At 41.4% G+C, this 27,687-nt stretch overlaps 1 protein-coding gene across 2 annotated transcripts in view; it reads left to right on the forward strand.

The window, feature by feature from the left end:
- The window catches only part of ASCC1 (activating signal cointegrator 1 complex subunit 1), a 121,892-nt gene that overhangs the window by 91,001 nt on the left and 3,204 nt on the right, over nucleotides 1-27,687 (forward strand). The window contains exon 9 of one of the 2 annotated variants that reach the window (XM_017854584.1): nucleotides 17,880-17,958. The exons of the other annotated variant lie outside the window; for it this stretch is intronic. Coding sequence (XP_017710073.1) covers nucleotides 17,880-17,912 — 33 coding nt within the window. The 3' untranslated portion in view covers nucleotides 17,913-17,958. Of the gene's footprint in view, nucleotides 1-17,879; nucleotides 17,959-27,687 lie in introns of those variants that run through there. 2 annotated transcript variants of the gene reach the window in all.

The following is a 27,687-nucleotide window of genomic DNA, read 5'->3' on the forward strand; positions in this document are numbered from 1 at the left end:
CACCGTGTTTGCCAGGATGGTCTCGATCTCCTGACCTCGTGATCCGCCCGTCTCGGCCTCCCAAAGTGCTGGGATTACAGGCTTGAGCCACTGCGCCCGGCCAATAATTAGATTCTTGTATTGAATATGATATCAACACTAACCGAAATACTTACTGACTATATACCATCTGCCAGACTATGTGCCCTAAAGATGAAACAGTCTTTGTGATACAATCCCTGCCTTCTAGGAGCTTCCAGTCCATGAGGGGTACAGCTAGTTAATAGACAATTAGAATGTAAAAACCATGGAGTGAGTTATGAACAAGTACCTTTGACCACAGATAGTTACGATGACATATCCTTTAGTATAGTATCTAATATTTACTCTTTAATCACTAGTTCCAGAAAAATAATCTTTCACCTATGTTCAATCAAGAGAATTAACTTCTTTTTTAAATAAAAGTAAATTGTGGGCCGGGCGCGGTGGCTCAAGCCTGTAATCCCAGCACTTTGGGAGGCCGAGACGGGTGGATCACGAGGTCAGGAGATCGAGACCATCCTGGCTAACACGGTGAAACCCCGTCTCTACTAAAAAATAGAAAAAAACTAGCCGGGCGAGGTGGCGGGCGCCTGTAGTCCCAGCTACTCGGAGGCTGAGGCAGGAGAATGGCGGTAAACCCGGGAGGCGGAGCTTGCAGTGAGCTGAGATCCGGCCACTGCACTCCAGCCCGGGCGACAGAGCGAGATTCCGTCTCAAAAAAAAAAAAAAAAAAGTAAATTGTGGGCTCCAACCGTTATCTCCCACCCCCAACACAGAGGCAGTTAACTGTTTGTGAAGTAGCCATAGTCCACCCACCTTTTGGCATTACCATGAATGGACACGTCTTTCTCAATTAAAACATGAGACTCTATGGCCCCTGAAGCCCTTAAAATAAAAACAGGATTTAGAAAACCAGTGGACTTCATACACACACACACACACACACACACACACACACACGTATAGTTTTTGTACAATATGAAATTACTATGTTTAGAAAGAAAAAAAATCAATTTCACTAACAAGATAGGAACTGACTTGGAGTAAACAGAAAGGTTAACTGCATTGGTTGTTAAGGAGCCCAGGCATATGTGTGCAGCATATTAACAGCTACACAGGCCAAGGATCAGGAATGCTGGTGATGGGAGGCAGCCTTAGAAAAAAAATCAACTTCATCTACTATTCAAAGAGAAACAAAACAAGAAAGAAAGTCATTGCTCATTGCTGTAAGAATTTAATGAGTAACAGCCAATTGCTATTCTACTCCATGAAGAAAATTGGTTCTTTTGGCTTGGTATAATATGTGTTCTGTGTGCCTTAATAAGAAAAAAAGAAATCTTTAATGACTAATGCAGATGGAAGCCACATTTTTCTTTCGTACAGCTTTTTTGAGAGTTGTTGCAGCTGTAATATACTAGTGTCTGGTTATTCCTAGTTAAAATAAGAAAGTCTTTCCCTAAGAAAGACTTTGAATTAAGAATTGATAACTAGAATCATTCTCCTGTGTTATTCAAACCTGAAAAGGAACAAACATATTTGGTTATGGTGTTTTTTTACGGAAAAGTGCCAGATAGCTCCAAAAGGAGGCTGCATGAGTGAAGAAGACTTAGGCCAAATTAGTGGGATGGTGCCCCCTCAGAGAGTATCCATTTCTAATCTAAGAGATAGCAAAAAAAAAAAAAAAAAAAAAAGGTGCTGTTTGTATAGCCTTAGGCAGTGATAAATTTATAATTGGAGAAATCATACTGACCTAAAGACACACTGCCTGGAAGTAACTGCTCCCTCACTAGCTAGAAGTAAAATGGTCATTAACTGCCAGCTTCTGGGGAGAGAGGTAATGACAGTCTGTTTGGGGTCTTAAACAATAGAATCAGTGTTCCAAGATTGTGCTCTCAGCAGATTGAACCAGGGGTTCAAAAGCATAGCTTCTGACTGCAGAGTGAAGAGGAGGCATTAGAGCCCTAGGTTGCACTCATCAGAGAAGGTGGTATGGTACAAATAAAGGCACAGTGATTTATTTGGGAAAGAATGGAAAGTACTATAGGTCAAAAGTCAGAGGATAGTGTAAAAGTGGATTATCTTTAGACACTTAAAAATCCTGGAAAATACAAGCCATGTAAAAGGGAAATGAACTTGTACCTTTTCTATTTTATATATAAGAATCTTTAAATTTAGAGAAAGAAGAGACTGGCAGTATTAAACTGACTGTATTAATTTTAAATACTTTCCCCTGAAAATGTTTTAAATCTCTAGCCGCACTGAGACTTTTCTTGAAAGATGTGACTGAGTCACCCACGTATTTCATTCAGTTTTGGTTTTGTCCCATCTCTGTTCTTTAGAGCCTTTAAAAGGACAATTAGAATGAATAAATTTAAATGAGATATTTATTTAGTTTGCTTTACTTAGAGACATTTTTATGAAGTAAGCTTTTAAAAATACTGTTTATTCTTTTTTGCTGAAATATATATATATATATGTACATTAGACATACATTTACTGTTGAACAAGTAGTCATAAAATAAACAGTGTGACTACTACCAAGGTCAAAGAGTAGAGTCTGCCTCCCATGCCCCTCCCAGGAGACTCTTTAGTCAGTCTGTCCTAAGGGAACAAAAGCACAATTAACTTCTTAAACACTCTCAGGGGAGAGGCTTGTTTTGAAAATGAATATTTTGTTTTGAAGTATTAGAAGAGTGTTGAAAAGATAAATTCAATTTTTTTTTTTCTTTCTAGAGGACAGAGAAGAGACGTGAGATTTAGAACTATGTGGTCACTTTTTAAAAAATCATGAACTTTATTTTTTTAGGTTCACAGCAAAATTGAGCAGAAAGTATACAGTGTTCCCAAATGCTCCCATTCCTGCACATGCACAGCCTCCCCCACTATTGGCATCTGACACCAGATTGGTGCATCTTTAAAATCAATAGGCCACATTGACCACTATTTACGTTAGGATTCACTCCGATTTTCTCTATTGAGTTCCTCTTTTCAGTTATATTCATTTCTGCTCCGATTCTTTTTTTTTTTTTTTTTTTTGAGACGGAGTCTCGCTCTGTCGCCCAGGCTGGAGTGCAGTGGCCGGATCTCAGCTCACGGCAAGCTCCGCCTCCCGGGTCCACGCCATTCTTCTCCTGCCTCAGCCTCCCCAGCAGCTGGGACTACAGGCGCATGCTGCCACGCCCAGCTAATTTTTTTGTGTTTTTAGTAGAGACGGGGTTTCACCGTGTTAGCCAGGATGGTCTCGATCTCCTGACCTCGTGATCCGCCCGCCTTGGCCTCCCAAAGTGCTGGGATTACAGGCGTTGGCCACTGCGCCTGGCCTCTGGTCTGATTTTTAAAATTATTTCTTTTATTCTGCTTAATTTGGATTTAATTTGCTCTTACTTTTCTAGTTTACTAAGGTAGAAGCTTAGATTATTGATTTTATATCATTTTTCTTTTCTAACATATGCACTAAATGCTATAAATTTTCCTCTAAACACTGCTTTTGATGTATCCTACACATTTTGATAAGTTGTATCTTCATTTTCATTTAGCTTAAAATGTTTTAAATTTCTCTTGAGTTTTACTTTTAAAAGTTAATTTTAATTTCTTTAGGTATAGGGCCTCATTGCTCTGTTACCCAGGGTGGAGTGCAGTGGCACAATCATAGCTCACTGCAGCCTGGAACTTAGGGACTCAAATAATCCTTCCACCTCAGCCTCCCAAGTGACTGAGACTACAGGCATGCACTGTCATGCCTGGCTAATTTTTCTTTTAAATTGTTTTGTAAAGATGGGGTTTCACTATGTTATCCAGGCTGTTCTCTTAACTCCTGGGTTCAAGCATCCCCCCACCTCAGCCTTACACAATGTTGGGATTATAGGAGTGAGCTACCACACGCAGCTAAGAGAAACCAGCTAAGGGTGTGGTAGCTAAGGTCTTTTTGACCCATGTGTTGGTAAGGTGTGTGTGTGTGTGTGTGTGTGTGTGTGTGTGTGTGTGTGTGTGTTTTTTGGAGACTGAGTCTGGTTCTTTCGCCCTGGCTGGAGTGTAGTGGCATGATTTTTGCTCACTGCAACCTCCACCCCCCCTAGGTTCAAGCAATTCTCATGGCTCAGCCTTCCAAGTAGCTGGGATTACAAGCATGTGCCCAGCTAATTTTTGTATTTTTAGTAGAGATGGGGTTTCACCCCATCAGGATGGTCTCGAACTCCTGACCTTGTGATTCGCCTACCTTGGCCTTCCAAAGTGCTGGGATTACAGACGTGAGCCACTGCACCTGGCTGAAGTGTGTGGTTTAATTTCCACCTATTTTGGGATTTTCCTGCTATCTTTGTTATTACTTTCAAGTTTAATTTCATTGTGGCCTGAGAGCAGACACTGTGTAATTCTATTCTTTTAAACTTATTACAGCAGTATTTTGTGGCCCAGAATGTGATCTGTCTTAGTCAGTGTTTCCTGTGAGCCTGAGAAGAACATGTAATCTGCTGTTGTTGGATGAAATATTGTATAGATGTCAATTATATCCAGTCAGTTGGTAGTGCTGTTGAGTTCCACTATATCCTCACTGGTTTTATGCCTTCTGGATCCGTCCATTTCTGATATATGGGGGTTAAAGTCTCCAACTATAATAGTGAGTTCATTGTTTCTTCTTGCTTCTGTCAACTTTTGCCTCATGTATTTTGACACTGTTTTTAAGCACATATGTGTTAAGGATTGTTAGGTCTTCTTGGACAGTTGATCTTTTTATCATTATGTGTTGCTCCCTTTTATTCATAATAACTTTCCTTGCTCTAAAGTTTGCTCCATCTGAAATTAATATAGCTACTCAACTTTCTTTCAGTTAGTGTTAGAATAGCATATCTTTCTTCATCCCTTTATTTACTTTTTCTTCTTTCTTTTTTTTTTAAGAACCCATCTATGCTGGGACATCCCTTTATTTTTAATCTCTGTGTGTCTTTATATTTAAATCGAGTCTCTTGGCTGTGTACAATGGCTCATGCCTGTAGTCCCAGCACTTTGGGAGGCCCAGGTGGGAGGATCACTTGAGCCCAGGAGTTCAAGACCAGCATAAGCAACACAGTGGGACTCTGTCTCTACAAAAAATTTTAAAAATTAGCTGGGCATGGTGGTGCATGCCTGTAGTCCCAGCTACTTTGGAGGTTGAGGTGAGAGGATCATTGTGCCTGGGAGGTTGAGGCTACAGTGAGCTATGACTGCACTATTGCACTCCAGCCTGGGTGACAGAGTGAGACCCTATCTCTAAATAAAGAAATAAATAAAAAGTCGGTCTCTTGTAGACAGTATATATTGTTTGGGTGCTTTTTTTTTTTTTTATTTTAAATCTAACACTCTCTCTCTCTTAATTGGTGTATTTAGACCATTGATGTTTAAAGTGATTATTGATTAATATAGTTGGATTAGTGTTTATTATATATGTTACTGTTTTCTACTTATTGCCCTTGTTCTTTGTTTCTAGTTTTCCCTCCCACCCTTTTTCTGCCTTTTTTGTTTTAGTTGAGCATTATATATAATTTCTTTTTCTCTCCTTTCTTAGCATATCGCTTATACTTGCTTCTCCCTCATTTTTTGAAGGATAATTTCACAGGGTTCAGAATTCTGGGGTGATGGAGTTTCTTTCTCTCAACAGTATTTCACTCCACTCTCTTCTTGATTGCGTGGTTTCTGAGGAAAAGTCACATGTAATTCTTATCTTTGCTTCTATGTAGGAAAGGTATTTGTTTTTTCCCTTTGGCTGCTTTCATAATTTTTTCTTTATCTTTGGTTTTCAGAAGTGTGACTATGATATGCCTAGGTACAGTTGTTGTTTTTTTTGTTTTGTTTTGTTTTGGCGTTTATTCTGCTTGGTACTCTCTGAGCTTCCTAGATCTGTGGTTTGGAATCTAACATTAATTTGGGAAAATTCTCAGTCTTTATTCCTTCAAATATTGTTTCCATTCCTTTTTTCTTCTTCTTCTTCTGGTATTTGCATCGTGTATACCTTATATCTTTTGTAGTTGTACCACAGTTCTTGGATATTCTGTTGTGTTTTTTCAGTCTTTGTTCTCTGCTTTTCAGTTGGGAAGTTTCTATTATCATATCCTCAAGCTCAGAGATTCTTTCTCAGCCATGTCCAGTCTGCTAGTGAGCCCATCAAAGACATTCTTTAGTTTTGTTACAGTATTTTTATTATTTATTTACTTATTTATTTATTTTGAGATGGAGTCTCACTCTGTCGCCCAGGCTGGAGTGCAGTGGCACAATCTCGGCTCACTGCAACCTCCACCTCCTGGGTTCAGGCGATTCTCCCGCCTCAGCCTCCCGAGTAGCTGGGATTACAGGAACCCGCAATCATATCTGGCTAATTTCTGTATTTTTGTAGAGACGGAGTTTCACCATATTGGCCAGGGCGGTCTTGAACTCCTGACCTCAGGTGATCCACCTGCCTCGGCCTTCCAAAGTGCTGGGATTACAGGCGTGAACCACTGTGCCCAGTTGTTACAGTGCTTTTAATCACTAGCATTTCTCTTTGATTCTTTCTTAGAATTTCCATCTCTCTGCCTACATTATCCATCTGTCCTTGCATGTTGTCTCTTTTATCCATTGGAGTCCTTAGCATATTAATCATAGTTGTTCCTGGTCTGATAATTCCAACATCCCTGCCATTTCTGACTCTGGTTCTGATGTTTGCCCTGTGTCTTCAAATTGTGTTTTTTTGCCCTTTACTATGTCTTGTAATTTTTTGTTGAATCTGAACATGATGTACTTGGTGAAAGGGACTCCTGTAAAAAGGCCTTTTGTGGTTTGATGGTGAGGTTGGAAGGAGGGGAAGTGTTCTGTAATTCTGAGATTAGGTCTTAGTCTTTTGGTGAGCTTGTGCCACTGGACTGTGAATATCACCTATGCTTCTCATCACCCTCGTTAGGTGGGACAGGATGGTTAGAGGGGCCCCTATGTGGAAGGGAGCTGAGGTGGGGTTCCTGCACATGGAAGGTTAGTGCCCACTAGGGCTGGATATTTCTCTTCCCCATTGTGGATGGCTAGAGGGGGCTGGAGTTGGGTGTCATCCTTCCCCTAGGTATGTTAAGCTTTCATAAAACCCCAGCAGGTTAGGCTCTGGTAAAATAGTTTCTCCTGAGGGCAGGCTTTGTTAGGAACGAAGTGGTCTGGCGTATTTCAGAATGGTTCTTTTATTCCTCCCCCTGCTGGAAGCAGGAGGCCAAGTAGAGCTCCTGGAGGTAAAACTACAAAAACTTTTGGTGAGTTGGTTCCCTGGAGTTTCTAAGTTTTAGACTTGTCCACACAGCCTGTAGCAGTTTGTCAATTACAGTTAGGTTTCTCCACTCTCTGGATGTTTCTTCTGTGGGTTTCTGCTCCATTGTGATTCTCTGTATCTACCTGTGTGTATCTCCAGTTTTGGGGGCAGCAGTTTGTCCCCAACCTCACCTCTCTGACAGACCTACGAAGAGTTGTCAAGGTTTTAGTTTGTTCAGCTTTTCACTTGTTAGGATGGAGTGGCGACTTCCAAACTCTTTCATGCTAGACTGTAAACTAGAAGTCTTGTAGCTTTTTAAAAAATATATTAATGCTTGCAAAGGAAGACTAGCATTTAGGAAATATATTATTTCTTTCTTTTTTTTTTTGAGACAGAGTTTTGCTCTTGTTGCCCAGGCTGGAGTGCAATGGTGCGATCTTGGCCCATTGCAGCCTCCGCCCCCCAGGTTTAAGCAATTCTCCTGCCTCAGCATCCCGAGTAGCTGGGGCTACAGTCGTGCACCACCATGACCGGCTAATTTTGTATTTTTAGTAGAGACGGGGTTTCACCATGTTGGTCAGGCTGGTCTCGAACTCCTGACCTCAGGTAATCCACCCGCCTTGGCCTCCCAAAATGTTGGGATTATAGGCGTGAGCCACCATGCCCAGCCAGAAAGTATATTATTTCATTAGAGGAAGAAAACATTGTATCTTTTTATTATCCAGTTTTATTATTCAGTTCAATATTCAGCCATATTATGTACCGTTTTTGAAAATTATTTCTTTGTCACTTGGCTCTTCTTTAGTTTTTTTTCCTCAAAACTCAAATTTCTCAGGAAGTCTTTCCTTGATTGTCTATTGCTGAATGTCCCATTGCACTATTATAGCAGGATATGTAACAGCAAATGGAATTTAGGATAAAGTTATTGTCCCTTGATTTTCACCATGGCTCTTGTGTGTTTTTTACTTAGTTATATTTCTATGACTGGACATTTTAATATTGTTTAAGTAAAATCACTAGCAGATGTCACTTCTTCTCCAGGCTTTTAACGCTAATACACAAACTGCAGTTCAGTTGGCCATACTAATATTTTATAATAGCGTTTACATATAGCATTGAAAGCAATTACATTATTCTTGACAATCATGTGAAGTAGATAATTGTTAGTGAAACAAATATACAACTTTCTGAAGAATCATTTGGAAAGTAAAAATGTTATTTAAAAGGATCAATTAGAGAATGAGAGAGTCCTTGGAGATTACATATATGCACTCACATATACATATATTCAATCAAAGATTGGAAGAAAGAGTCAAGGAAATCTCTGGCAAATGGCAAAGAGAAAATATGAGGGGAAAATATGACAAAGAGGGTTCTCAATCAGTGCAAAAATTAACTATCAGGGTTCTAAAAGAAGGAAGTAGTCCCTAAGGTCTTGAATTTGGATGAGAGAGGCTCTGAACTGGTAGTGCTCCCAGGCATATGGCAGTAGCAAACAGAAATCTCTGAAAGAAGGTACCATCATCCTCTGTCTGAAAATATTCCTCCAGGGAACTTTTTCTCCAAAAGTGACCAGTACACAGTCAAAGGTGATTAGACATAAGAGGAAACCAGTCACAATAAGCAAACAGACTTATAAAACTCATAAATATATGACATACTAGAGTTATCAGACTTGTACCAAAAACAACTATGCTTACTGTGTTCGAAGAAATCAAAGCCAAGCTTAAATTTGTTTTTTAATTCTTAAAATTTAAAAAGCCAAGCATGGTGGCTCATGCCTGTAATCCCAGCGCTTTGGGAGGCTGAGGCAGGAGAATCGCTTGAAACTGGGAGGTGGAGGTTGCAGTGACCTGAGATCACGCCACTGCACTCCAGCCTGGGCAACAGAGTGAGACTCCATCTCAGAAAATAAAAAATGTAAAATATGGAGATGGGGTCTTAACTATGTTGCCCAGACTGGTTTCGAACTTCTAGGCTTAAGTGATCCTCCTTCCTTGGCCTCCCAAGTGCTAGGATTATAGGCATGAGCCACTGTGTCTGGCTGGCAAGCTTGACATTTTTATTAGAGAATTGGGAGCTATTAAAAAGAAAAACCAATATAACAGTTCTGAAAAAGAACCAAATAGAAATGCTAGAACTATAAAAGGCGCAATAACTGAAATAAAGAGCTCAATGTATGGGTTTAGCAGCAAATTAGACATAGCTGAAGTGGGAAATAGTGAACCAGAACATTAGGAGAAATTATCTAGAATGATGCATAGACAGAGATAAAAATTACAGAAAGAGAACAAGACATTCAGGATAGTAAGTGAGAAGATCTAACATATATTTAATTGGAACCTCAGAAGGAGAGAATGGGGCATAGTTGGTGAAAAACATCAATCTAAAGATTAAAGAAGCCCAATGAATTTTAAACAGGAACTCTGTTAAGTGAGCTTTTATTGTACTTTGCTTTCTTACAACTTGTGGCTGAATCATGAACAACATTAACTGAACTACTTGAGTCCTAACAGTATTTAAACTGATGGCCAAAATTTAATGGCAATATCTACATTACAAAGAATAAAAAGCAGGAAATTCAGCCAAAGAATGCATTTCTTAAAGTAGGTTATTAAAAAAGAAGGAAGAATAAAAGTATTCAGGATTCCTTTTACTATTCTTATTACATTTCTATAAGTCTAAAACTATGTTGAAATAAAAAGTTTTATAAAGAAAGGAGGACAGACAGACATGCACTTAGGATCTTAGTAGGTAGGACACTTAACCATTTGGGGTGGGTGTGTGTTTATATAGCACCTTCCAGAAAAGTTTGTTGATTCTTGGCTGTGTCTTTTTGCAATGTTTACAATAGATGGACCTTTTATTAACTGTTGATCTTACCACTAAATTGGGCCATTTGACTTCAAAGAGTGTAAGAATTTAATTGGTATAAAGAACAACTTTCTGATTACAGTGTTTCATATTAGAGCAATTTACTAAGAAGGTAGCTGCATCTTTCATGGGAGTGTTTTTTGTTTTAAGAAAGGATAACCCATTTCTCTAGTCTGAGTAAGCACTATAAAGCCATTCTTCCTACCACCGTCCCTTTCAGACTAGTCCCTATTTATTCTCCCCAACCTGTCTGTCACCTCTATCATTATACCAAAATAGCACTGTAAAAAGTCATTGATAGCCCCTATTTGTTCAGTACCTTGATCTACTTTTACTTTTTCCCCAGTATCTGCATGGAAAGTGTTAAGCCCTTTTCTCCTTCAAATGCTTTCTTCTCTTGGCTTCAGGGGCAATTGGCTCTCCTGGTTTTCTTCCTGACTCTGGAGCTGCTTTTTAAAAAATTCACTCCATAATATGTCTACTCCCTAAGGTTTTGTCCTTATCTCTGTGTTTTTCTTTTACTTCAGTCTTCGTGTATTCAAATGATACTTGTTCTTCAAAGTCCAATACAGATATTACCTCTTCCTTAATGGTAAGAGCCATCCAAATCAATGGAGCTCTCTCCATCTCTCAGCGCCCCGCCTCTCCCTACTTTGATTGTTCAGAGACCTCTTAGGTGCCTCTCAGTGCTTAGCAGTGTGTCTTGCACTTGGCAGGCACTCAGGAAACTTTTTTGGAACTGTTTTCTACAGACATCAGATTTTGGAGGGAGAGGAGAAAAAGATTTTTTCTTATGCATCAATAGAACACTGGATTTGCCAGAGGGGATATTTTTTGCCTTGTACTTCATATAATAAACTCTTAAAGCAGGACTTGGCAAACTGCTGTTTGAAGGCCAAACGTGGCCCACCACCTGTTTTTTTTATGGCCCTCAAACGAAGATTAGTTTTTACATTTTTTAATGATTGAAAAAACATCAAAAGAAGAATACTGTAATATTTCATGATGTGAATATTATGTGAAATCCAAATAAATAAAACTTTATTGAAACACAGCTCAGCTCATTTATTTACACACCATTTGGCACAGTTGAGTAGTTGTGGTAGAATCCATGTGGCCTCCTGGCCTTTTAAAGAAAAAGTTTGCTGACTCCTGTCTTAGAGGTTAGAGTTTAGTTTTTCTTTTATTTCATCCAACACAATTTTGCTTTATGATTAAATATGATGCACTTATTTAATAGGTCTTCAAGATAAACTAATTATGTCATAAAGATTTAGTTAATAACAGTCAATCCCACTGAATTTCTGTTTATTTTCATTTCTAGCAAATGTTTATTTATTTATTTTTTTGAGATGGAGTCTCACTCTGTGGCCTAGGCTGGAGTGCAGTGGTGCGATCCCTGCTCACTGTAAGCTCCGCCTCCCAGGTTCACACCATTCTCCTGCCTCAGCCTCCAAAGTAGCTGGGACTACAGGTGCCAGCCACCACGCCCAGCTAATTTTTTGTATTTTTAGTAGAGACGGGGTTTCACCATGTTAGTGAGGATGGTCTCAATCTCCTGACCTCACGATCCGCCCGCCTCGGCCTCCCAAAGTGCTGGGATTATAGGCGTGAGCCACCGCGCCCGTCCGTTTATTTCTTTTTTAAAATGAGGTTACTCAACTCAAGAAAAGAGAGCCACAAACTGAATGTACCTATAGCTCATACTCACAATCTTTCAAGTTCATTTCTCAATTAAATTTGATTGCAACTTTATTACTACACATAGCAACACTCAGCTGATAAAGATAATAATGAGCTTAAATTTGCATTTAACTTTCTTTTATTTCAAAATACATCCAAAACTAATTGTGTGCTTCTCTGTGGTATGCACTAATTAACTTGAAACATGGACAGTGATTTTGTTTGCAGCTTCATTTATGCCTTATTACAGAAGCTATTAATAAAAAATATTGAATGAAAAATAAAGTGCACTGAACTTGCAAGTAAATGGTGCTAATTTTACAATTAACATGAATGTCAGAAAAATGTGAAAGCTTAGGAAGGAGATTGTGATGAGACATCTTGCTAGAATGTGGTGCTTTGTTAGTGATAAGATAGGGCTCTGCCTCCCTTCTTTGATGGTGAAAAATGAAACTTACAAAAATAGGAGATTGCAGAAGATTATTAGGGGCTTTTCATATTTTGCCAGCAATAGAAAAACAATAGACCATGTTTTAAAGGATCTGAAAGACTTCTGACAGGTGATTGGGCAGTTCCTTAGAGCATCAGATACATAAGGAAAAAGTACAGTTTGAAATGCTTCAGTTTGGTGTCGTAGCTTCTTATTTCAGTCTGTTTAGAGGGTGAGGGAAAGGAAAATTCAAAACTAAGCTGTGTTTCATCAAAACTTTTCCTCGGAATTTTTAAATGTGTTTTATGTGTTACTTTGCCTAGACAGTGAAGTCTAATGAGAGCATCCGAAGATATGGCTGTCAGTGAGATGAAACCATTGTTAACATGGAACTGAAAAACAAGAAATTGGCTGTTTTTTGGCAGAAGCCAGCATTTATTCTGGGAAGATGCACCTTCCCTGGTCTGTGGCTATCTGTTTCTACGTGATGTTTTTTGCTGTCTTTTGAATTCATGTTCACAGGTTATTCCTCTTTGCAGTGGAACTGGAATACTTCCATGTGTTGTTTTGGCTCAGTCAGGAAATGATGCAGGGTTTTGAAAGGGCCCAGCCAGCACAGTAACAAGAAATAGGCCATGGTTTGGCAAAGGCAGGGAAAATAGAAAAAAATTAAGAGGTCAGCATTGCCTTTCTTAAAATCATCTCTTGTTCTTATCAGAATGAAAATAAATATTTGGTAATGTTTATTGAATACCTACTAAATATAAAACACTAAGCTACATGCTTGCTTGGTGCATTTGAGGGAGGGGTAATAAATATTCAATTGTCTGTGGTTCCTGTGATGTCATTCTTATGAACTCTTTGAATGGGATGTCTGTTCTTATAGAAAATACTCATCTCTTTTATGTGTTCATTTCTAGGCTGTTCATATTATTTTGGATGTAGTTCACTGATGAAATGAGTTGTATGTTGGTTTTTTCTTTTTTTTTTGAGACAGAATCTGGCTCTGTTTCCCAGGCTGGAGTGCAGTGGAGGATCTCAGCTCACTGCAACCTCCACCACTTGGCGTTCAAGCGATTCTCATGCTTTAGCCTCCTGAGTAGCTGTGATACAGGTGCATGCCACCATGCGCAGGAAATTTTTGTGTTTTTAGTAGAGATGGGGTTTCATGTTGGCCAGGCTGGTCTCAAACTCCTGACCTCAAGTGATCCATCCATCTCAGCCTCCCAAAGTGCTGTGCTTACAGGTGTAAGCCACTGCGCCTAGCCATTGTTTTTTTAAATTGTGGTAAAATATACATAAGATTGGCTATTTTAACCATTTTTAAGTGTACAATTCAGTGGCATTAAGTACATTCACATTGTTGTGCAACCATCATCACTGTCCATCTCCAGAACTTTTTCATCATTCCAAATTAAAACTCATTTTAATGAACAACAACTCCCCATTTCCCCTTCTCCTTGGTAACCACCACTCTAGTTTCTGTCTCTATGAATTTGACTACTCTAGGTACCTCATGTAAGTGGAATTGTACATTTGTCCTTTTGTGTCCAGTTTATTTCACTCAGCATAACGTTTTCAAGGTTCACCTATGTTGTAGCATGTGTCAGGATTTCATTCCTTATTGAGGCTGAATATTATTCCATTGTACATATATTCTACATTGTGTGTTTTTAGCTACAGTAGAAACAAACCAGTAGCAGAATATAAATCTGAACGCAGAGATGGTGACAGGGCACTGTCTTCTTTGAAGCAGCCCTTTGTTAGAGACCAGACCAAATGAAACTATGTTCTGTAATCCCAGCACTTTGGGAGGCCGAGGCGGGTGGATCACGAGTTCAGGAGATCGAGACCATCCTTGCTTACACCGTGAGAACCCCGCTCTACTAAAAATACAAAAAAAATTAGCCGGGCGTGGTGGGTGGGGCCACCTGTAGTCCCCAGCGACTCAGGAGACTGAGGCAGGAGAATGGTGAAACCCGGGAGTGGAGCTTGCAAGTGAGCTGAGATGCACCAATTTGCATTCCCAGCCTGGGCTACAGAGAGAGACTCCATCTCAAAAAAAAAAAAAAAAAAAGATGCTCTTTCCCCATATCCCAGGGATGAAACAATTTTAGAATTAATACTCAAATGTGAACATTATTATTACAAATTAAAAGTAAGAAAAATGGTATAAATCAACCAAAATCCAATTCAGAGTTTATTCTCTCAATTGTAGGTTAAAACTTTGATTTTTTTTTTTTTTTTCGGAGACAGGGTCTTGCTCTGTCACCCAAGGCTGGAGTGCAGTGGCGTCATCTTGGCTCACTGCAGCCTCAATATCCCAGGCTCAAGTGACCCTCCCACTTCAGCCTCCTGAGTAGATGGGACTAGAAGTGTGTGCTGCCACACCCAACTGGTTTTTGTATTTTTTTGTAGAGATGTCTTGCCATGTTGCCCAGGCTGGTCTCAAACTCCTGGGCTCAAATTATCCACCCATCTTGGCCCCCCAAAGTGCTGGGATTACAGGCATGAGCCACCACGCCTGGCCTGATAGCAGTTTCTTAAATTGTAGTGGCCTTATCACTGTGACATGCGTGGAGACAACCCTCTTTCTCTTCCAAGGCATTTTGCTTGTTTGACATCTAGCCCACACCTTTGCAGAGGGCAAGGAGGGCCATCTGAATTAGATTATAGAAAAGTGTGTGTTGTAGTCTGTAAAGTTACAGTGATGCTACTCAAGGCATGTTTCCTTTGGTTCTGACAGAGAATGCAGTATTTCATGTCTTCCAGTCTAATAAGGTAACTTAGTTGAAAATAACTTAGTTGATAACATGTGGCAGCCTCTCTCCCCTCTTCTGGGGATCCATTCCAAGGCCAGCCATTATTTGGACTGCTGTTATTTTTATATATGTGTACTCTTTGCATTGTCTGATGTTGCCTAGGGATGTCTGATTTGCTTTTTTTGAGACGGAGTCTCGCTCTGTTGCCCAGGCTGCAGTGCAATGGTGTGATCTCAGCTCACTGCAACCTCCACCTCCCCAGTTCAAGTGATTCTCCTGCCTCAGCCTCCTGAGTAGCTGGGATTACAGGCAAGTGCCTCCACGCCCAGCTAATTTTTGTATTTTTAGTAGAGACGGGGTTTCACCATGTTGGTTAGGCTGGTCTCGAACTCCTGACCTCATGATCCACTCGCCTTGGCCTCCCAAAGTACTAGGATTACAGGCATGAGCCGCTGCACCCGGCATGATTTGCTCTTTAACTTCTGGATGCTGCCTTGTTGGTTGAGAAGTTGAGTGGAGATGGGCTGAGGCTGGTGACTGGTTTCCTCCATGCTGCTCCTGAATCTGTTGCCTTGGCACTATAGTCAGTCCCTTTGTGCCCAGCCTCCCAAAAGCCGGGGACCAGGAAGAAACCCTGTTGCTGTCCCCTATGTATTCCCCTCTAAGGATTCATTTCTGCTGACTTGCTCTTCCTTTCTACTGTGTGATATGGAGACCAAACATTTATCTTCTGTTGCATTTGTTTGAGGGACCATTATGAATAATACCCGAGGGAAGATGACCACACCAGAAATAAGAGCAATAAGAAGAGGCATTTTTCTTTTATCTTTTCTTTTGTTTTTTGAGACGGAGTCTCGCTCTGTTGCCTGGGCTGGAGTGCAGTTGTGCAATCTCCACTCACTGCAAGCTCCGCCTCCCAGGTTCACGCCATTCTCCTGCCTCAGCCTCCCGTGTAGCTGGGACTACAGGCGCCCACCACCGCGCCCGGCTAATGTTTGTATTTTTAGTAGAGACAGGGTTTCACCGTGTTCATCAGGATGGTCTCGATCTCCTGACCTCGTGATCCGCCTGTCTCGGCCTCCCAAAGTGCTGGGATTACAGGCGTGAGCCACTGCGCCTGGCCAAGAAGAGGCATTTTTCTAAGGGAGAGAATTTATCTGCAGAAACATCATCTAGGTTAGTTCTGAAAGGGTGCCTGCCCTTAGGGTTGCTGGTCACAGGCTTGAAGAGTCTCTGCTAGCCATCAGCCACAGGGGCAGTTTTGTCTGGTAGAGCAGTAATATTCATGCCCTGTGGCAAGGCTTCCTTGGGAATAAATCATGCAGCAAGTTGAACTTTCAACTCTCATCTCTGAGGCTAATTCTGCGAGGTAATGTGGAAACGGGCAGAGTGTGCCTGGCCTGTGTGGAGATTAGGTATGGGTTCTCCAGCCGTGTCAGTGTAGCCTCTTTTCTCCTCCACCTCCTACCCCCACTCATATTTTTTTTCTTGCTGCTTTTCAAAATTGAAAGACTGCAGAGAGGGGAAATCCCTTGGCATTTTGAATATTGAGGTGCTCAGCAGAACTGCCTGGCATCCTGTTTGTATATAGCGATTTTAATTTGCCCTCTAATAAGTCATTTGGCCTTACTAGCAGTCTTAAACTTGATAATCCTTACATCAGCAGTGAGCCTCAGGCCAAATTCCCAAAGTGCATCCCGGAGTGATTATTTGAAGGAAGTTTTCAAACCTTCCCTCCCTGGCTCTGTTTGTCTGCCTTCTGCCAGCACATCCTTAGGTCAGGCTAATGCTCATTTGAGCATTCCTCTTGCTCACTGCAGCAAGACAGGCAGGTGATTTGAGAGCAGGATGAGTGAGGGAAGTTCCTGTTTCCATTCTGTGCAAGGAATGCCATCTCAGTCAGTGGAGAGGGGATTTGGGCCCTGGGGACGTGCAAGCCTTTTGGTACTATTTTAATGGAGACAAAAACAAGAGTGGCCTGCTGATGGGTTGAAAAATCACAGCTGTTCTACTGACTTGATAGCCTTTTTGCTGCCCTCCTCACAGGGGCCACAATGTTGATAAGAATTGCTCCTCCCACAGACTGCCCTTGACCTTGTTCCTTGCATCTGAGGTGCCCAGGCCTTCTGGAAGTGCATTATGTCCTCTCTTTTATTGGCTATTATTAGCTACTATAATATTATTGGCTCTCACACCACTGATCACTGCAGTCTGATGTTTCAGATTAAAAGTGGCATCTTGGGCAGAGTTAAGGCTGTATTTGGAGATGACTCTAGGATAGTCACTACCTGCCAATCTCGTTGTCTTTTATTCTGAAGTAGATGTTCCTATTTTGATCTTTAAAAATATTACAGCCCTATGAGACCAGATAATGATTGCAGAGCCTGTAAGCTGTCAGAGTACCTGATAAACCTTCTCCTTTTTTCTTTTAAGGTTACTCTGCATTTTGGTTCCTGCAGTGATGCATTAGAGATTATAGTCAGTGAGTGACAATAATAATCAGAGCTCAAAATTTCATCTTATAATTTATCTTACTGTAACTGCAGAACATCCTTCTAAAGGATCATCCCTGTTTAAAGATGGAGAAATTGAGGGGAGGGAGTGGGTCTGTAGTCATTGATAATGTTGACCAACAATAATGGAAAGGATCAGAACTCAGTTTTTAAAAGTTTATTCAAGTGAAAAGCTGGGAATGGCCATTCGGGAAAGAGGGACTTCCGAGAAATGAGGTCAGTGCTTAAAGTTAAAAGTTAAAGTCCTGCTTATATAGGCAGAAAACAAAGAAATTTAGTAGGATTGTAACATTTTCTATACAAGGTTGGTTTATGAGCTATAATTTCATTAATTACAGTTTGTTTTCTTTTCTGTACAGCTTGTTTTCACTTCCTTTCCTACTGAAGAGTAGAGGACTTGGCATGGTGGCTCACACCTCTAATCCCAGCACCTTAGGAGGCAGAGGTGGGAGGATCACTTGAGCCCAGGAGTTTGAGACCAGCCTGGGCAACATGGAAAAACCTTGTCTCTACAAAAAATGCAAAAATTAGCCAGGGATGGTGGCATGCACCTACAGTCTCAGCTACTGGGGAGGCTGAGGAGGGAGGATCACTTGCACCTGGGAGGCAGAGGCTGCAGTGAGCTGTGATCACGCCACTGCACTCCAGCCTGGCTGACAGAGTAAGACCTTGTTTCAAAAAAAAAAAAAAGAAAAAGAGTATATTTAACGTACCATCCTAGACGACGTGATAGTCTTTTAAGTCTCTGTATGAGAAGTGTAAGAGGGAAGTTTAATCTGTGATGAAGAGCAACAGTTAAAAGGGAAGGGGTCTTCTCTGGCACCCTTTATTCATTCACAACAATTTACAAAACAGTGTAGGTGAGGCAAAAGGCTAATCTATAATCAGGAAAACAACACTTACAGCTGCCCAGGTTACAGCTACAAGTTTAAGTGACCCACATAATCACATTCCCTTGAGCCTTAACAATATGTTAAGATTCCAACAGCTTAGATTTTGAATTACATATTTTCACAATAGGAAAGCATTAAAGTCTAGTCTGCCCCAAGAAACTTTTTGTCCCCTTTCTTCAGTAGAAAAGAAATTTCTATTTTTTGTACCTAGGTGAACGTATGTGTGTCTGTGTGTAGAGGAGCATGACTTACCTTAGGATAAACAGGCCCAATTACATTCTTTTGTGATGATATTTAGAAAGAATCCACTTGGGCAGAGCCCATATGAATATTTTTAAAGTAGATGGAAGGTTTTTTTGTACCCCGGATGTGGTGGATCTCCATTTCCTTGTTGCCTCTTCGTACCTCCCACGTTTGGTCTCCTCAGAAGTAATCTCACAGGTGGCCCAGAAGACAAATGCATTGTATTTGGCAGAAACTCAGAATCTTTTTTTTTAGGTTTGAGGAATTTTAATAAACATAACTTTGAAACAAAATTTATTTTTTTGGAGGGTGAAACTTATTTGTGAACTTAATTCTTTTTGATGACTTAACTCCCATTAAATTGATCTTAATTCTAAGTGAGATTAGTAACATAACATATGAAGAACCTTGACTTTTTTTTTCAAAATCGATTATATTTTTAGTCTGTTATTTATATATTTCTATTTGCTCTCTGAAGTCATACTAGTCCTGTACCTCGATGCCTCTTTTATGAGGAATGCATCTGAAATATACCATTATTTGTTTCAATGTTTTGCAATTGGGATCTTCCAAGGGCTGTGATGATAGCGTTTCACATTATTTGCTTCTCATTCTTTGCTATCTTTTTATATATGCACAGCCTAAGGATGGACCTGCTTCCCCACTTGGCATTCTTTGGTACATATTTGTTAATGGAATTGAGAGGCACATACACAGTGCCTTGTGGACATGGCCTTCTACTGGCCTGTATCCTAGGCCTCATCCCAGGAACTCTTAAATTTCTCTCACAGTATTAGTGGTCCTAGCTTGTCCCTGTTTCTTATATAAATGGAGATAATAATGCTCAGCTCTGGTTTATATCATAGCAATGTTTTGGAGTTAATGAGCTGGGCTTTGTAAGACACTTTTAGATCCTTAGATGAAAGGTGTTATTTAACCACAGCAAGGCTTCACACTGGGAGTACCTTCCCAAAGAGCTCAAAGTACTTGTCAGCCTGTCTTCTATTCATCCTCATACCATCCCTGGTAGGGAGGTAGGTGGTTAAGCATTATTATTAAGTACAAAATAGTGTTGTTACTGTTACTTTTATCTATAAATGGGATAATTGTGAGAAATAGAAGTTGGTAAAACAGACTATGGAAGAAAAACACTGGGAAGACCTCAAAGTAGCATGCATTTGCTATTCCTGTTCACTCTGCTTTGAGTTTCAAAAGTCTGATTGCCATACATGATAACAATAGCATCCTTTCCTAGAGAGAAATATGACCTAGTACATCCTTCTAAATACTTGAATTAATTGAACCCCCTGCACTTACTTTTAGTTGCTCCAGATTACATCCTAAGGGTTGGTTTATCTTGTGTATGTCAAAAATGATTATAAATAGCATAAGACTTGAATAATCTGAATTTTTTTTTAACTTCAAAACGGAATTTCTTCTTATTCAAATAGTATTGAGACAGCAAATAGTTCACCGAGACCACCAGCACAAGAAGTAGATTTTCTTAAGAGGGATCTTGGAAGAGAGTAACCATAGCTTTGTCTAAGATTGAAGAAAAACAGTGAGCCTCATTTGGGGAAGCCAAGTGAGCAGGGATCCTCAGCAGCTTGTCACTGTACTGTTGCAGACTGGTCATTCATTCGGTTTTGTAGCCCGAGGTCACAGATATGAGAAGAGAATGCCCCTCTCCACCTTCCTCCCCAGCTCTGTTTGAGATTGCTGTTTTCATTTTGGCAGCCTTGTTGAATTTGGAGTTATTTCTGGTCTTTGATGGCTGTGTCACAGGGCAGTGGGGAAGGAGTAGAAGGTTTGAAACGAATGCAAGGAAAAATAACCACAGTGAGCCCTTAAATCTTGCTATTTGTTTTCTTTCAGTGTATACCACAACGTTACCAGAAATCAATAATTCCGTCTCTGTTCTCCCTAGGAAAGAAACATGTACAAACTGAAAATGGTAGGCTTTACGGATCATGTGAACAGGGGACAGCAGGATGGATGGATTTTATCTTGCCATTCTTTGGTCAAAAACCTTTCATCAAAGGTCCACATTTCTGTCTTTACTTGGTGATAGGGAAAGTTTGTTTAATTTTCTAAAAATATTATTGATGCAGGATTTTTCTTGACCCGTTCGTCAAACTTGTGATGGGGGTGGCCAATTTATTTGGCTCTCTGTGCTCTACCCTTGTGGGAGGGAGCACGTGAGCGAGTGAGTATGGGATCTAGCTGGCCATTTTGGGTGCTGGCAGAAGCAGGCTCCGTGTGAGCCCTGTGACAGTGCCCAGGTGAGGGTGCCAGCGACCTCCAAAGCCCCAGAGGGCATGTTAGAATGCTCTCTTAGTCCCACTGTCCGTGGACAGCAGTGTGTGATCAGCTCAGTGGTACCCTTGCCTTGTCATGTGGGGTGGCTGCCCTCTGCCAGTGAGGGCACAGGGCCAGTGTGACAGCCTTTTCTGGGTACCCGCACCCAGTGGGTCCTGAACTCTTGTCCGGAATCCAAGAAGAGTGAGGTTGCCCAGACACTTGAAGGATGTTGAAGGCGGAGAATTTTATTAAGTGATGGAAATGGCTCTCAGCAGACGTGGGAGCTGGAGAAGGGACGGGACGGGCAGGTAATCTTAACCCCAAAGTCTGCCTGTTTCTGGCTGGCTATTCCCGGAAGTCCAGCCATCTCTCTTCCAGAGTCCAGCCATCCCTCTTCCAGAGTCCAGCCATCCCTCTGAAGTCAAGTCGCCTCTCTCCAGTCAAGCCGCTTCTTTGCCTCTACCAACTGAATCTGGGGTCTTTATAGGCACAGGATGGGGGGCGGGGTGAGCTGTAGGCAGTTTTGGAAAAGGCAACATTCAATTGGTAAAAAGACGTGATTTATGAAGAACCAGTCGGGAGAGAGTGGGCAAACAGGGATAGAAGTTCTCACTTTGGTCTGCGGGTTTCAGGCTTCTCAGCTTGAAGGTGGGGTTTTGCCGGGGACCTGCCCCTGTCTGCCTAGAATTTCTCTGCCTCCTGTCTCTGTCATTATGAGTACTCAATAGAGGATAGCAGCTGTGTGCATAACAGTTTTCAAATGTCATACTTGCACTTACTTAGGTTTTACATTTCTTTTTTTTTGAGACAGGGTCTCACTGACTGCAACCTCTGCCCGCACCACTCACTCAAGTGATCCTCCCACCACAGATGCACACCATCACACCTGGCTAATTTTTGTATTTTTTTGTAGAGACTGGGTTTCGCCATGTCGTCCAGGCTCGTCTTGAAGACCTGGGCTTAAGTTATCATCCCATCTCCGCCCTGCAAAGTACTGGAATTAAAGACATAAGTCACCGTGCCCGGCCCGGTTTTAAATTTTTTTTAAATCGTCCAAGTCAGTACTTATTATTTACTAATTATATCACAGCGATTGGCAGGTTTAATCCTGTTTCCATTTCCTCATTAAATATTTGTAGTTTTGTGTACTGTTCGTTGTTATGTTCCTTTATAGCAGGCTTTAAAAAATACTGACTTCCATAACAACAGGGCTGTGTGTGTGTGCGTGTCAGGGAAAAATGTTTTCAGAAAGAAAATGGTTTAGGTTTCAAAATCCCCAAGGGAATAGTTATAAAACAACAGGAGAAAAAATTCAACATGATTCGAACACCTTAACTAGATGCTTTTTCAACTTAAATTTTCCTGTTAGGTCTGTTATTTTCTAAACAATACAACACTTTGCTCTTCATGTTTAGTTCAGGTTCAAAAGAGCAACCAAGTTTCTTTTTTAAACTTGTAGTTTAAGCTTTTTCTTCTTTCCCCATTCAAATACCAAATTAAATATAGTCTTTTAGTTGACTCGTGCTTATTTTCATCCAGAATTCAATTAAAATGCTTCCAGCTGAGCTAGAGCCATCCGATTCTTAAACCAGGTCCAGGAAAAGCAGTGGCAGTGAATATAGGAACAGCAAGGGAAAGAACATGTTCATTTCAGTCTTTGGGAGTTGTCTGGGTCAGCGTTCCTCACCGTGGCTATTTAATGGGGCTGTGTTTCAAGGGGAGCCACCCACAGCAAGGGGCAGTAGAGTAGAGGAATCAAAGGGCTCAGACTCTAGAGTGAGGCTGTTTGGATGTGAATCTCAGTTTTTTACCTTTATTTTGTAGGAGAGGAAAGATTTCTTCTCTCACCCATCACTAGGTTCATGGCTGAGGCCCCTGTAACAAAAGTCAGATTAATAAGAGAAAAGCCTACAAATTTATTTAATATAAGCTTTATATGACACGGGAGCCTTCAGAAATAAAGATCCAAAGGAAGAGGTAACTTGTGTATTTTTATAAGTAGGTTTGATAAAGGTTTTATAAGTAGGTTTGATTTTTATAAGTAAGTTTGACTGTCATGGAGAAGTATGGTTGGAGAACAAAGGGTGTGGTCTAATGGTAATAAACTGAGGGGAGGCTTAGTAAGGCCTGTTTGTTTGGATTCTTCTCTATGCCCTATATCTTCACAGATAAGGATATTTCTTTCCTCTGGGTAAAGGGAGGGTACCTGTCGAATGAGGGTCTTACGACCTGCTTCAGAGGAGAAGAGCAGGAGGTCACAGGACGGCCTTCGTAGGTTTTATCATCTGCTTTAGGGAAGAAGGGCTGTGGAAGGTAAGAGAGACTTTCCTGCTTCTGCTGTTTGCTCAAACGCCAAGGTGCCATATTTTGGGAAGTCCTGAACACCATCAACTTTGTGTGTGTTTTTAGGCAAGTTACTTAAGCCATCTAAACCTAAGGCTCAACTGTAAATGAGAATTAATCATAGGATCTATTTCCTGGGGTTGTGAGGACGCAATGAGATAATGCCTGGCACAAGTGTTTACTTAATAAATGTCGACTGTTGCGATCTTTATTAGTGTTGTTGTCAATACCTACATACTTTTGGTTCACTTTGATCTTTTTTTTGTTTTGTTTTGAGATGGAGCTTTGCCTTGTTGCCCAGGCTGGAGTGCAATGATGCAATCTTCACTCACTGCAACCTCTGCCTCCCGGGTTCAAGTGATTCTCCTGCCTCAGCCTCCCAAGTAGCTGGGATTACAGGCGACCGCCACCACACCTGGTAAATTTTTGTATTTTTAGTGGAGACGGGGTTTCACCATGTTGGCCAGGCTGGTCTTGAACTCCTGACCTCAGGTGATCCTCCCGCCTCGGCCTCCCAAAGTGTTAGGATTACAGGTGTGAGTCACCACGCCCAGCCAATCTTTTAATATATAACTATTGGCATTAGGTAACTTTGTTTTTAAAATCTGTTATGATAAATGTGGGTTCATAAAAATTAAAGTTGACGTGGTAAATATCATCATAAGCAGAGTCAAAAGACAAGTGACAAACTAGAGGAAATATATGTATATTTGCAACTTGTGACATAGACAAAAAGTGTTCATTTCCCTAATATAAAAAGAACTACAACTCAATAAAGAAGGGACGCTCGTAAAGCCTTTTATGGTGATCTGTTTCCACTTAACTGTGCTACAGATGTCTCTGATGCATATTCTCAGAGCCTACCAGAAAAATCCTAGAATTGAGAAGGGCTTGGGACACAGAGAGCTAGTGGGTGTGATACAGCCGTGAGTATGCAAACACACCTGAACTTGTTGTTGTTTTCCCCGTGAAATAGCTCCCTCTCAAAAATGTTCTGTTTCTATCAATGGCAGCCTCATACACACCCATTTGACCCATCATCACTGATTTTTCCATCTCCTTCTCATCCAGAAAGTCACCAAGGCATTTCTATGTTTCTTTTGTAATTTTTATTTTAGGTTTGGGGGTACTACATGTGAAGGTTTGTTACACAGGTAAACATGTGTCATGGGGGTTTGTTGTACAGATTATTACATCACTCAGGTATTAAGCTCAGTACCCAGTAGTTATCTTTTCTGCTCCTTTCACTCCTCCCACCCTCCACCCTCAAGGAGGCCCCAGTGTCTATTAGTTTCCTTCTTTGTGTTCATAAGTTCTCATCATTTAGCTCTGGTCTGTTTCATTCATAGTTTCATTCATGGCTTCATTTATTCATTCATATCTGCTCCAGTCTTTCCAGATTCACATCTGCTCCAGTCTTTCCAACTATTGCCTGTTTGTAGTTGAGACACTCAACATCACCCTCATGACTAAATTACTACCATGGTCTCCTTTCTTTTCTTTCTCTTTTTCCCTTCTCCAGTCAGCACAACACATCATACCCAGGTTCATCTCCCTAAAACATGGTTTTCATCTTGCGCCACCAACCTACCCTAAAGCCTTCAGTGGTTCCCCACTGTGTAGGATGAAATATAACTTGTGAACTTGAGCCTCAGGTCCCCCAGGCACCCTTAATCTGATTCTCCTTCCTTTTGTCTTTCTCACTACTTAAGTCTAGGAACCTTCCAAACATCTAAACTGTTTGCCTGACCCAGCCCACCATGCCCATTTCTGCCTTCATGCTGCCCTCCCTCCACTGTGTTACACCCTGTACTTGCCACAAGGCCAGCTCAGGTCAGGTCTCCTCCAGATGGCTTTCCTAGGTCCGCAGCCCTCAGCATCCCTTGTTTCCTTACCTCCTGCTTTGTTTATTGATGGCCTGTACCTCTCATCTCACACACTTAACCTTTACTGCCTATATTGTTTTAGGTAAACTTTTTTCATTAGAGTAGAACATACATACAGAAAGCTACACAGATCACAGAGTAAAGGACTCAATGACTTTTCATAAGGTGGACACACCCAGGTCATCAGCATTTCCCTCTTCTGATATGCACTCTCCCTAATGAGATGGTAAGCACTTGGGAGACAGAACTACTTTCCTGTGCCTCTTTGCGTGAAAATGCATAACATCAGGTGCTCAGCAGTATTCCAGATCAGGAACTGAAGCCAAGAAAGAGATCCAGGTTTTTCACAAATAAGAAACATGTAGAAACGTGCCCTGCCCCCTTGATTTGAAGTGATATAATTTGGCAAGTCCTGTTCAGAAATTCCTTGGTGGAAAACTATACATTAGACCTTTAATCCAGTCTAGACAAGTGCATGTCATAGTTTTCTTTTTCCAGACTTGGGGATGTACATAGACATCTACAGCGTTTTCATTGTCATTTTGTCCAACAGATATTTATTGATCAGATGCAGTCTACTAGATAATGTTTATTACAGTACAGTAGGATCTAGCTTCTTCCTCTGTAGGGCTTATATTTTAGTGAGTCATTAGAAATAATTGATAGAACTAAAAGAAAGACTTAAGAATAAAGATACGGCCGGGCGCGGTGGCTCATGTCTGTAATCCCAGCACTTTGGGAGGCGGAGGCGGGTGGATCATGAGGTCAGGAGATTGAGACCATCCTGGCTAACACAGTGAAACCCTGTCTCTACTAAAAATACAAAAAAATTAGCAGGATGTGGTGGTGGGCACCTGTAGTCCCAGCTACTTGGGAGGCTGAGGCGGGAGAATGGCGTGAACCCGGGAGGTGGAGCTTGCAGTGAGCCGAGATTGCGCCACTGCACTCCAGCCTGGGCGACAGAGTGAGACTCCATCTCAAAAAAAAAAGATACATTGGCGGGATGTGGTGTCTCATGCCTATAATCCCATCACTATGGGAGGCCAAGGAAAGAGGATTACTTGAGCCCAGGATTTCAAGACCAGCTTGGGCAACATAGCAAGTGACCCTGTCTCTATTAAGAAAATAAATAAAAAGGGGGGGAAAAAAAAAGAAAGAATAAAGATACAACAGGCCGGGCATGGTGGCTTATGCTTGTAATCCCAGCACTTTGAGAGGCCAAGGCAGGCAGATCACCTGAGGTCAGGAGTTCGAGACCAGTCTGGCCAACATGGTGAAACCCTGTCTCTACTGAAAAATACAGAAATTTTCTGGGTGTGGTGGTATATGCCTGTAATCCCAGCTACTTGGGAGGCTGAGGGAGGAGAATCGATTGAACCTGGGAGGCAGAGGTTGTGGTGAGCTGAGATCGCGCCACTGCACTCCAGCCTGGGTGACAGAGAATTATCCGTTACTAAATCATTGTAAACGTATAGAGAGGACAAGAGCAGAGGTAGGAAGGGTGACGTGAAGATTGGCACTGGCACTAGGGTCATCTGGATGAAAAATCCATTTGTTGTGATATTATCAAAAGGTATGAAAGAACATGGCGACTTACAAAGGTGAAATAAATACAAGGGTAATGATGGCAGAGAGAGATTTTAAAACATCATAAGAAATACCATACAGAAATACCATATTGCTACGAAAATACCAATTTTCTATAGCACTTTACAGTTTACAAGGTACTTAAAACCCTGCTCAGTGAGCACACAAGGTACTTGTACTTGCTCTTTTTTTTGGTTTGTTTTTTTGTTTGTTTTTTTGAGACGGAGTTTCTCTCTTGTTGCCCAGGCTAGAGTGCAATAGTGCAATCTCGGCTCACTACAACCTCTGCCTCCCAGGTTCAAGCAATTCTCCTCCCTCAGTCTCCTGAGTAGCTGGGATTACAGGCATGTGCCACCATGCCCGGCTAGTTTCGTATTTTTCGTAGAGACGGGGTTTTTCCATGTTGGTCAGGCTGGTCTCAAACTCCCGACCTCAGGTGATCCGGCTGCCTTAGCCTCTCAGAGTGCTGGGATTATAGGCGAGAGCCTGGCCTTGTACTTATGCTCTTATGAAGTCTTTGCCCATTATGATCTTTTGCCCCTGTTGTGGTTGGTGCAGTGGGTGGTGTCTTCTACCCACAGTCACACAGCTTACATGTCTGGGCATACATTTAGAATCCAGCAGTCTTAGGCCGGGCGCGGTGGCTCAAGCCTGTAATCCCAGCACTTTGGGAGGCCGAGACGGGCGGATCACGAGGTCAGGAGATCAAGACCATTCTGGCTAACATGGTGAAACCCCGTCTCTACCAAAAAAATACAAAAAATTAGCCGGGCGAGGTGGTGGGTGCCTGTAGTCCCAGCTACTCGGGAGGCTGAGGCGGGAGAATGGCGTGAACCCGGGAGGCGGAGCTTGCAGTGAACTGAGATCCGGCCACTGCACTCCAGCCTGGGTGACAGAGCGAGACTCCATCTCAA

The sequence above is a fragment of the Rhinopithecus bieti genome, unplaced genomic scaffold (genome assembly GCF_001698545.2).
Source record: "Rhinopithecus bieti isolate Rb0 unplaced genomic scaffold, ASM169854v2 scaffold_36008, whole genome shotgun sequence".
Lineage (NCBI taxonomy): Eukaryota > Metazoa > Chordata > Mammalia > Primates > Cercopithecidae > Rhinopithecus > Rhinopithecus bieti.